The 12631-nt window shown below is 38.8% G+C and overlaps 1 protein-coding gene across 1 annotated transcript in view; it reads right to left on the bottom strand.

Moving 5' to 3' along the window:
- COL13A1 (collagen type XIII alpha 1 chain) overlaps positions 1 to 12631 on the bottom strand; it is a 141735-nt gene that overhangs the window by 107595 nt on the left and 21509 nt on the right. Inside the window, exon 4 of the mRNA XM_075216711.1 lies at positions 8661 to 8687. Within this exon, the coding sequence (XP_075072812.1) occupies positions 8661 to 8687 (27 nt within the window). The remainder of the gene's footprint in view (positions 1 to 8660; positions 8688 to 12631) is intronic.

Raw genomic sequence — 12631 nt, 5'->3', positions numbered from 1 at the left:
TGCCACTCACTAGATGGTAATGGTTTTGGTTTTGAGCATCTTTCCCTGTAAGCTCTATAGACTATTGTGTGTAAAAGAGATCAGCAGTTTCTGAGGTACTGAAACAACCCATATGGCACCAACAATCACTCCACAGTAATAGTCACTTTGATCACATTTCTTCTCTATTCTGGTGTTTGGTCTGCCATTTTTGAAAATTTTATATACACACACACACATTATATATATATACATATATATATATATATATATATATATATATATATATATTATTATTATTATCTTTTATTTGTTAGGCGCCACAAGGTTTCCGCAGCGCCGCACATAGTACAAACAGTAGACTATACAGGGTATAACAGTACAGAACAATAAACAAAAAGTACCAATACTTCAGAAACTCCAGGCAGGCAGATGCAATAGACACGGAGCAGAAGAACGGGTAAGGAGACAGGAGGGAAGAGGGCCCTGCTCATACGAGCTTACATCCTAAGGGAGGGTAAAACAGACCAGGCACAAGAGGAGCCAGTTGAGGGAATGGGAGAGAGGGGAGAATGAGCGGAGGAGATAGGGGTTAAGTAGATGGTTGGTAGGCTTTGAGAAAGAGGTGAGTTTTGAGGGCACGTTTGAATGAGCACAGAGTAGGAGAGGGGCGGATGGAGCGAGGGAGGTGATTCCAGTGAAGGGGGGCTGCACGGGAAAAGTCCTGGATTCTGCAATGGGAAGAGGTGATCAGAGTGGAGGAGAGGCGGCAGTCATTGGCCATCATCATCATTATATGGCGCCAGCAGATTTCGTGGCACTTTAAAATTGGGAACATGGGAACAAATAGTAATAAAACAATACTGGTTAATACATACAGACAGTGAGGTAAGAGGGCCCTGCTTGGAAGCTTACAATCTATGGAACAATGGAGTTTGATACACAAGGGTAAGTGCTCCATCATATTGCATATTGGTCCAGCTGTATGATCGGTCACACAACAATGTTGATCAGAGGTTTTTCGTCTTGTGTTAGCTGTGTACAGGGTGGTAATATGGTAAGCTAGGGAGATTACGAGGGTGGTTGAGGAATATTATAAACTTTTCTGAAGAGGTGGGTTTTCATAAAACGTTTGAAGGTTTGAAGACTAGAAAAAAGTCTTATTGTGAGAGGGAGTGAATTCCACAGTGGGTGCAGCATGAAAAAAATCCTGTAAATGGGAATGGGGGGAAGTGATGAGAGTGGAAAAGAGACGCAGATCGGAGGTGTCGAGTTGGGAGCTATTTTGAGACAAGTGAGGAGATGTATGTTAGTGCAATTTTGTTGATGGCCTTGTATGCTAGTGATGATGAGTGCATGAATTAAAGTTTTTGCAGTGTCCTGTGTGAGATATATATGTTTTTTGGAAATGTTTTTAGATGTATGCTGTATGATGTAAATATAGAGTTGACGTGGGGAACAAAGAATAGTTGTGAAACAAGGATTACACCTAGGCAGCGAGATTGCGGGGTAGGATTTATGGTTGTGTTATCAACAGAAATAGAAATATCAGGCAGGAAACTTTTGTTGGTGGGTGGGATTATTATTAATTCTGTTTTTAAAAGATTGAGTTTGAGTTGGCGAGAGGACATCCAAGATGAAATGGCAGAAAGACAGTCAGTAACATGAGACAACACAGATGGAGAGAGATCAGGAGAGGACAGATAAATTTGTGCATCATCCGCATAGAGATAATACTGAAATCCAAAGGAGCTTATTAGTTTTCCTAAAGAATAGCAGAGGACCTAGGACTGAGCCTTGTGGAACTCCAACTGATAAAGGAAGTGGAGCGGTGGTGGATCCAGAGAAATTAACACTGAAAGAGCGATTAGATAGGTAGGACTAGAACCAGGATAAGACAGCGTCTTGAAGACCTAGGTATTGTAGCGTCTGTATGAGGAGAGATTGGTCAACAGTGTCAAATGCAGCAGAGAGATCCAGAAGAATTAGAAGCAAGTAATGGCCTCTAGTTTTTGCTGTGATCAAATCATTGACAACCTTGGTCAGGGCAGTCTCTGGAGTGTTGAAAGCGAAAGCCTGACTGAAGAGGATCCAATAATTGTTTGCAGAAAAAAAGCGTGTGATCAATATAGATACATACAATAGACAGTGTTTTTATATATATTTATACTTAGATTCAAGTTTAATTTTTGTATTCATTTTCTTAAGTTTTTAGCCCCCTGTACTTTGTTCAACAGTTCACACAGTATGGCAATATTTTTTATATTTGTAATATATACAATATTGCAGGCAAAAACATGGGCAAAAGGTACCTAACATGAAATATTACTACACATAATAAACCGATGCTCTGGTGTATATACTTAAGACTGGGCCAAGAATTAAAAAGCACATTTAACTGTTAGAAACGGGCGATGAATAAAAAGTTCTCAGTCCAGTAGCACCCCCGTTTCCAAACACATATACATACATACATACACACACACACACACACACACATACACACACACACACACACACACACACACCTATCTATCTCTAATCTCTATATCTATCCACACATTTTTTTTAATGACAAAGCTGTAATCATTCCAAAACTTTCAGAAACAGGAAACCAAGCAAAGACTCTGCATAATTTACACACAAGGCCCCTGGGCTGTAGCCCAGTAAGACCTCGGTTAATCCGACCCTGAGTGGCATGTATACGTTACAGAAGGAGCGGGTGCAAATAGAGGGTTATCTTCCTCCTCTCCCACCCACCCGCTCCTGGTTTTAACTGATTACCCCCAGGACGATTAATGGTTTCTCCCATGGCATCTTTTGGACGTTCTACGTTTCTATGATGTGCATTGCAATGTTTCTTTGTTTTGTTGTGTCTTTTCTATTTTTGGAATGTGTGGAATTATATTTGTTGTAATACTCATTGAGCAATCACCACCCCCCTACCCTCTGCGAAGGGGTTCCCCCTGTATCCCCCCTTGTTGATTCCCTTCCTTTTTTTCTGTACTCCAAATATTTAGCAAAAAGTTCAATAAAAATTATTGATGAAAAAAAACCACTCTATAAATAAAATTAATCAACCATTGTTTGTATTATTGTCTTCAATGGTAAATAAAATAACATACCTTTACCTGTCAACTGTCCCGATTCCATCAGGATAGTTCTGATTTAAGGCGACTATCTTGATTAGCCAAGAGCTTGTCCCAGCATGAGGAACAGCTGGGATGTATTTCCACTCTTCACTTTACATACAGTACATGCTGTGTGAACCAGTTAGTGGTGCACTCTTTATATAAGGGAGAATGAGAGGGAGATGTAGGTGGCTAGAGGGAAGTGCAAGCTATGCCTTCCATGGTGCTGGCCATGCCCACACACATCTGGCCACACCCACACATCACTGGCCACACCTCCGATGGGACAGCACTGCTCACAACAAGCCTTTTATAATTTTTAGCCCCAGGACCATGTGGCCCTTAATCTGGCCCTGGTCGTAACTAGAACTCTGGGAGCCATATAGTAACATTTTGAAGGTGCTCCCAAAGTGTTTAGGTAGGGATACACTTCCTCCCCTAGCTTACCAAGCTGCTAGACACCTCCTGCTAATCTGCTGTGTGCCGCTCTGCACTTCACTTCCTGCTCAGAGTTGAAGGGAATACCAATGTTTCTGTCTCCTCTGAAAAGAATGTGCCGCATTCTGAGGCTTCAAATCTCTTGCGGTGTCGGCAGTCACACAGCATGGAGCTCAATAAGCATACACAATAAAGAGGAGCAGGGCCCCAGAGTTGTGCGGGTGGCAACTATATAGGTCCCAGCAAGCTACCTTTTCTACACTGGTAGTAAAGCCCTTACTCTCAGGCTATTTGTAATTGAAAATTAGTCATGCAATATCGGAAAAATCAGGGCCTACAAACCGGCTTGAATTGTTGAAACGGGGGCGGCAGGTTGGCAGCAGTGGCAGTCTGCTGACTTTGCACATAATTATATTGATTTTAAATTAATATATACTTAAACATGGACTTAGAAATTATTTAAACCTAATTGTATAGAACCAGAGAGCACTGCAATGTATGTATGGGACAAAACTGAAAAAAATAGCTTAGGCAGAACATGATGTAAATCCTGCTAAAATTTACTTCAAACACCCAATTCACCCAAAGCCTATGAAACAGAGACTATTACAGAAGTATTGTTATACTGTTATAAGAAGAGTATAGTTCCCCTTTAGGCTTATGCATAGCACATGAGTATAAGCTATTGTATCTCTATACATATCTGTTTCCATCTACACAACGGGAAGCTGCCATATGAGCTTCTTTAGGTTCGGTGAAATGGCAAATTAGCCATAAATTACAAAGGAACAGTGCCGTTAGTTGCCAATCTTTCAGAATAGCTGACGTTTCAGTATAATGTCCCTTTAACAGAGCTCTGCTTTGCAATAATTTACTATCAAACTACATAATGGACTACAATAGTGTCTATCATGTGCTATAGCATATATCTGCATATCAATACAACGAGCCCCAGAAGGTTTATAGAGCACCTCATGGAATGTCTGTATGATTGGGTAACAATGCTAAACACAGATTCTTCCATAGACCCTGTGGCAACATGTGCACAATACAAGCTATCACAGTGAATCAAAACAACTGATATTATTTGAAAGCTAATGCTTACTCAATGGCAGTCAGTGACAAGGATCACATCTGTAATCTCTCATACGTTTTCACTGTGGTGCTTAGAAACCTGGAAACAGAACTGGCTGTATACACAGGCAAGCATTCCATAGACCGAGTAGTGGAAGACATCACCAGGATGTGGTTTCACAGATTTATTGTCTAAGACAAACTGTACTGCTTTTGATTTATGGGTAAGCAATAACAATACATGTCAGTTTTCTTGTGGCTCAAGCAGATTATGATGTTTGGACCCAAAACACGCCAGAGGCACAGACTGACTTTGTGTTTTTGAATAAACCAGTGTATATGACTTGCTATAGCCCCTTACAATGGCACGACAGCTTATTATCTGAGTTATTACAGATACTTTACGTATTAATGTCTAGGTAACATAACTAGTTTTTTGCATGACATGAAGGATTTTAGGAAATCTAATTTATAGTTTTTTACTGCCTAATATACTCATCATTTCTTCATTAGCATTATAATCTATGAGATTATATAATCTAGAGATTATATAATCTAGAGATTATAATCTATGAATTTTAAATATCTACAATAAAATCTGGTGTACTTACCTAATCTATCTGTCTGTACGTATGGACTCAAATGACATGTTCCACCCGTCACTCATTTTAGAAGTGTTTTATAAAGAAAAGCCTTTACTGCCTATAAACACTTTATTTATGTCTGGAAGTACAGTATACCTTCACTCTTACAAATGACAGTCTGGGAATATAAACGGTCAGTACCGGTTAGTGTCCCCTAAAGTCTATTCTGTTCTACTGTTAGGCATTCTAAAAATAAAGTAATACATATAGTAAAACCAGGCCCGGCGCTCCCATTAGGCAAGGTTAGGCACTTGCCTAGGGCGCTGGGCTCTGGAGGGCGCCTGGAGGGCGCCACAGATTAAAAATTTCTTTAAAACTGTGCGGCGACTGCTGACCATACCTTTCACGGCCGCCGCACAGCTTCACATACATCCACAGGGAGGGGGGGAGGGACTATTGCTCACCACCACCGCCGCCTCTCTGCTCCGTCTCCTCCCCTCCACTCACTGACTGACTGGCGGGCGTGACATCATCACCACGGCCCGACAGTGTCAGTGAGTGGAGGGGAGCAGACGGAGCAGAGAGGAGGCAAGTTAGAAGCAGGTAAGAAAAGACACACATTTTCAAAATCGGCGCCCCCACCCTGCACACTTACACACTATTTTGTAAGTGTGCAGGGTGGGGGCGCCGATTTTGAAAATGTGCCGGGGGCTGGGGGCGCTGATTTTGTAAATGTGCCTAGGGCACCACGGACCCTAGCACCGGCCCTGAGTAAAACAATAAATAAAAATGAAAAAATTAAAGAATAAATAAAAGATTAAAAAAGACCATCACTGCTAGCACCTAAAACATTCCCTAAATTATAGAAAATGACACATTGTAGGTATCAAAATAAGTGAACAAATAAGGGAACTCATTTAAAGACATTTTAGAGGTGCACTGATTACTTGAAAATATTTATGTCTATAATCACTATTTTCATCCGACTTAGCTTTTATAGTATTAAAATAAAAAAGACAATTTACCTAAAAATGGCACAAAAAGAAAACCCAGTGACAGAAAAAATAAAATAAAATTCACTCTAATACCTAACTAACTAAAATGTTATTGTTGTTTAACTAGCACATACAGCAGCAAGTATGCTAAAAGGTGTGTATTCACGAAGCTACAAAATACCCTGGTGATTATAAGGTTAAGCAGAAATTTGATATATATACTTACCCATCCCTGGTTGTGGGGAAGATATGCTTAACAGCTGTAAAACTACTCTAAACTAAGATCTTTCAATCAAAAACAAGACATAAGTTTGTAGGCTGTTTTTCATTTCCTAAATGTGTCAACACATGTTAGTGTTCACCAACATTCATCAGTGCCAGAGAAAGAGCGGCCAGGACCTTGTTCCTGAGGTTTTTTCTGAAATAACATTTCTTTCCGAGAACTCAGAATGATTTAATAGGGTTTTGCATGATATCTAGGGGGATAATGGAACATAGTCACAATAGTTATCCACTAAACCCAGATAGCAGCATGGACATTAAAATGTAACTGTGACTTACACATAATGGAACAAGTCCATTTTATGGCTAAAGTGACTTTCATGACTATGCAGCCTATGAATTCACTTTCAAGGGCAACACTATAATTCGTGCTGTTAAGGTGGTAACGCAAAGAAGCTAAGGCTATAAAAGGTACAAGGCTTTGTAAAAAAAACATTGATTGTGTGATGCTCAACAAAGCTGCACCAACATACATCTCCTCTCTTGTCTCAAAATATCTCCCAACTCGGCAACTCCGTTCTGCACAAGATCCGCGTCTCTCATTCACCCTCATTACATTCTCCCATTCCCGGTTACAGCACTTTTTTCGGGCTGCACCCACTCTATGGAATTCTCTCCCTCGCACAATAAGACTCTCTTTTGGTCTACAAATTTTCAAGTGTTCTCTGAAAACCCACCTCTTCATACAAGCTTATAATATTCCTCAACCACTCTCTTAACCTACTCTAATTACCCTATTACCATCTGTTACACAATTTCACACAAGACCAACATTGTTGTGTGACATGTAAAGCACTACGGAATATGTTGGCGCTATATAAATAAATGATGATGGGTATTTAGCTACACACGTGGAAGCCTGTGCTACACAGATTTAGTTGTTGAGGCATCAAACAGAACAACTATATTAACCTAATGTTAAGCTAGCCGGACCTTATCATTTTCAGGTCTGCCTATAACCTCAAGCATACCTCAATGGGGGTCATTAGGATACCTGGTTTTCCATACTATAATAACTAAATCAATAAGATTTAGGGGTCTATTTAGCAAGATCCCTCCATAATGAAGAAATTATATAAAAAATAAATTGATAAAAAATAGAAAAAAAGTTTAAAAAAATAAATAAATTAAAAAAAATCTTTTACTTGCACGGAGAAGCCTTGCTGGAGGCCACAGCAAAGGCTACCACTGGCGATAGCTGGCAACAGTTCTTAATAGCCTGGGGCTTTGATAAATAGGAAAAAGCCCTAAATTTTGAGAAAACTTCCATTTTTGCCAGAGAAAGGACTTTTAACCTACTGCTAAATAGACACCTTAGATTGTTTGCAATAGGACCACACACAATACAAATGACCATGTCGCTATATAGGCACCACATGTCCTTACTACAGTATATCCTGCAATTCAAGTCACTGGTTTGGAACAATAAATAAGCTATTCAGTTATTTACCTTTATAACGGTTTATATAACAAGTTCTGTTGTTTTTTTTAAAAAAACAGGACAATTAGATCAACAGTCATCCATTATCATATCACTATTATCTTTGTTCCCAGGGTCTACAGCAAACAGCATGGGGGATGGTGATGGTAGATCTGATGTAAGTGAAGTTTAAAGCAAATGGTTTAAAGAGGAAAAATCCTCCTTACGTGTTTTACTGCAAAGAAATTGTGTTGTCAGCAAACCTAATACATTTTGCAATATGTTTCCAGTCTTATGACACTTATAGTTTCTAGCTGAACTGCACAAAATTAATTGGTTCATATGGTTTACCAAGTGCTGAGCTGTCTACATTTATATCCAGTTGTTCTGCACAGTAATTCTCATTGTCCTTGGTTTAGAAGAACAGCCATATAAATGGCCCTTGGTGTGAGGTATTCAGAATATAAAGTTTTCATCACTTCTGTGGGTGTTTACAAGCATACAGTCTCTACAGGCGAGACCTAGGACATCTGGTTGTTAGCGCCAAGAAATTCTGGTGGCACTCGGCATTTTGTGTTGCAATTAATCCTAAATAACACCATGTTATTAGTAAAATGGGCTCTTTTATGTAAAAGAATGGAAGTGAGGAGGCAGAAAAAGAAGACTCATTTTGTTGTTTTTGCTGCAAGTAAACAGTTTCCAGATGGCTAAACATGTTGTTGGAGGGTATATTTGGGGGAAGGAGGAGCTGACTCACCTTCTCTCCAGAATGACCCTTTAATCCCTGGATCATTTACATCATCCATAGTCACATGTAAGAGGACAACAGCCAGGAAATGAAGGAAAGGTAGAGAGAAAAGAAAGTTGAGAGTTATAAGGGACAGAGTCAGTATTAACACTTTCATCAACAAATGCAAAATATTCAATAGTAAATCAGTACCAGTGAGTGAACTTGCATAAGAGCTTTGTAGAGGACATTGAACAGAGCAATGTGTGGTACAGATGTGACCCCAGTCACTGGCCTTCTGGCGTGACACCATGTGACATGTTCCTCTTGTTCTTTGCTTAAAAACTCCAATGAGAAAGACTGGTCTGTTCTTTGTGAAGCGAAAATGTTTATCAACTGAAACTGATTTAATGCAGGTGACGGGATTAGCTGTACTAAGAACACCAATTAGCTCTAATTAACAAAGACTTCACAGACTTGCGAACATGGCCAAAATTTGAATGATGCAGACATTGTGCTGGCTTTCTAGGCAATAACACAGGTGGCAGAACAACGGGATATAATGGATTCATAACCTTTAGACAACAGACTGTGCACAAGGAAGGGAGAGTAGTTGCTGGTTGGAGTTAGAACTATAGTACTCAAGTGTAGTAAGAATTACTGAAACGGTTGTTGATCATGTCAATAGGACTCCCATATCTCACCATTTCCATGGTCCTCTTTCGTGCTTGAAACGCTTATTTAACAATGCATATTAGTTTCATAATATGGACTGTTACATTTAGTAGCCTAATAGGAATAAACTAATATAACAATATGCTGCCTTTGGTAGCCAAGAGAAGGGTGAGCTGTCAGTATTGACTAATCCCTTCCTACCGGTTAAGCAGCTAGGACAGGGGTATATTGTAAACATGGCAGATGTAACCAATCAGAAGCCATATTTACTATATATGTATTAGGTAGGAATTTGAATCTGCCAACATATTTTTCTAATCGTACACGTCTGCAATACAGTGATTTTGCATGTCTCATAGGTAGACTCCTATTAAATGGGTACATGAAGGAGTGCCAATTATGGTTATGTACTAAAAAGATAAAGTGTAATGTTCTGTTATGGTTGAGTAGAGGCAACTGGGAAGCTTCAAAAAATGCTAGTCATTAAATGAACTCAAAGAAATGAAAACGTGCCAAATTGTTATGTTCTGTAGTGCATCAATTGAAATTACATGCGAAATGTACAGAAACCACTGTGAAAAACATATAACACACAGAAAGTTAATGTTTTGCATTGTGTTAGGAAAGAAAGCCGCACACATGCAGAATTGATCAGACTGTCCCACAAACCATTGTTACAATCTGATCAGAAATCTGGTCACCCGAAGACAGAAATTGCAGTATTTGTGAGGTTATCAGGCGACCTAGAAGTAGGACACGCTCCCTTTAATTGTTCATCTGGCTATTTGTCCTAGTACCCAATTGACTTCTCAATGTAACTACATGTCATTTGACCACATTGGCTACAAATCCAGTTGACCACATATGGGTCCACATGCATGAGGATAACATTAGATGTCTATGACTAAGAATTCAATTCGTGCAAACATGTATAGTGAGAAAATGGAAATACAGTCTTTTGAATAAAATGAACCTTAAACCAATTCATAAGAAGCAAATAACAATTTTTTAATTATTCTAGGAGACATAAAAGTGACTTCCTTTAAATATATCAGCTAATACCACATGGTACCTGTGAACGTTAGTGTAGAAGACTCTACACTGCCTGCCTCCTGTGCAGTAATACTGTTTAGTTTGATTGTTCTGGGTAGCAGATACTATTATGTAGGCATGGAACTATCTATCCTACTTCTCTCCATTGTGTGTTACTACCTCAGCTTCCCGGTGATACTGGCTGGCAGTGGTAAGAGGAGTCTTACTAATTGCCAGCCAATACTGGGACTATCTGCGCATGCTTGAGCCAGCAGGCCGGCTTGGTCATGCAAACAGGAACTGGAAGTCTGGACTTGGGTTTCCAGTATCAGATTCTACATAAAAATATTACAAATAAAAATGTAAAATAACATATAACATAACAAAAATTTTAAATGAATAAAAAAAAAAAAAAACATTTTTTTTTAATTTTAATAATAAAATATTTTTTCCTGTGGGCAACCCTTGTTAACACCATCCTGAGACGGAGATAGCCATCAGAGAACAACAGTGCTACTTGTACCGCTGCTGTCTTTGGTAAATAGGCTTTAGCATGCATAAGCATCCCTGGAGGCTCCCAACAATGCAATAGCCGCTGACAGTCGTTACTGACTGGGGACTTTGGTAAATAGGGAGGAACTCCAAATACTGCAGAAAATCCCCTTTTTACAGGATTTGAAGGTGGCCATTTGAGGAGGTCTGAATCAATACTTAATCAATACTAGGAATCAGTGCCTCATAAAATCCGGTGAACATTGCCTTGAATATTGGTTCAGTCCAATATTCAATGGCTGCCTCCACTGCATGTGTGAGGCATGTTCTCTTTAAGAAAAAAAAATCCAAACTTAAGAGGCTTTAGTACTTATAGCACATAGTATTTATATAACAAACTAAGTTCCATTCTATTGTAGTTTCACTTTATTTGCTTATAGAAAGTATACACTGGTGTTTTCTTAAAGCGGTGGATATATATCTTATATAAAGTACTTTATAGGTTTTCCCACATCCTTTGAGACTGAAATGGCTTTTGATTGGAACTACAATTCATTTGTTTTAGTGCTGTTTAGTAGTCTGAATAGAGACATAACATGCACAGTGGAGGAGACAAGTTTAATTGCAGGCATCAACAAACAGTTCCAAGTTTAACTATCTACGTTTCTATGTTGAAATGCTGGTTTAAAAAGTGTATATTTTTATGTATAGTGTAAGAATTTGGGTGACATGTGTTAAAAGGAAAAAAAATAAAAATATTAAATGTAAATATTTATATTGTGAAGACTGTTTTGGTGTCTATATGAAAGAATCACATTAAAAATGCAATATGTAGACATTTTTTACTTTCATTATCTTAGATGAAAAATACAATTTGAATAATGCATTTGTCTCATTTTGACTAGGGAAAAACTCATTTTATTAATTAAATGACCAAGACAAGAATAAATACCATGCAGGCATCAGTCAAAACTACTGTTGGTGGCTTGTCAATTCATGAGATGACTTCATAAAATCTTGCATTAAAGTTTTGGATACATTTCAATCAGGAAGCATAACACTTAGCTACAGAGCATCACTCTGCAGACATGGAAGGCACCATAAGGGCTACACAGCACACTTAAATATTTGGTTGCAATGAAAGCCGGGTTTAATTATCTGACAAGAAAACTTGGACATTACTCTGATTTTGCCAGAGATAAAATTAAAAGGCTGGCTGGAGAAACTAACAATTCTTTCACATTAATTTTTCTCATGTTTAGAAGGAAATAAATCTGCTTTCTTTAGCAGCGGGATCCCCAATCTCTGTCTATATCTCCAGCTTTCTATAAAAGTTCATGACACCAGTAATAAGGAAAAGTCAACATGTATTCCCTCGTTCTCAAGGAAGAAAATGGATTTTGATATGGGGGTCTCAATTTTCTCGTTGTGACTGTGGGATGCAGACCAGTAAATTAACCTTAATGCGGTTCAGCAGGTTATCCAGAGACACATATTACATGCCGCTAAAGAAAACAGCAAGTTTCAACCACCACCTAACATAAAACATGAGCGTTACGTTTCCAATTACTAGTCATGTAAAAATGTCAATGTTTTATGATGCTTTATGTTAAGACAGTATTGTAGAATAATTCATGGTAGAATTCCAAGAGCCACAGTGAACATGAGAGAACAGCTTTACATGACATGCAATAGAGCAAGCATCGTGTTTGCAGGGAAGGGCTGGCAAGACTGGCAAATACCTTCTAGGCTACTTTTTTTTAATAGATATGTGCTGGCCAAGAGAGAACAGTGAGGCTCCC

Source organism: Mixophyes fleayi, chromosome 6 (genome assembly GCF_038048845.1).
Source record: "Mixophyes fleayi isolate aMixFle1 chromosome 6, aMixFle1.hap1, whole genome shotgun sequence".
NCBI lineage: Eukaryota > Metazoa > Chordata > Amphibia > Anura > Limnodynastidae > Mixophyes > Mixophyes fleayi.
The sequence above is the reverse complement of the archived record's forward strand: the minus strand, read 5'-3'. Positions and strand labels throughout refer to the sequence as shown.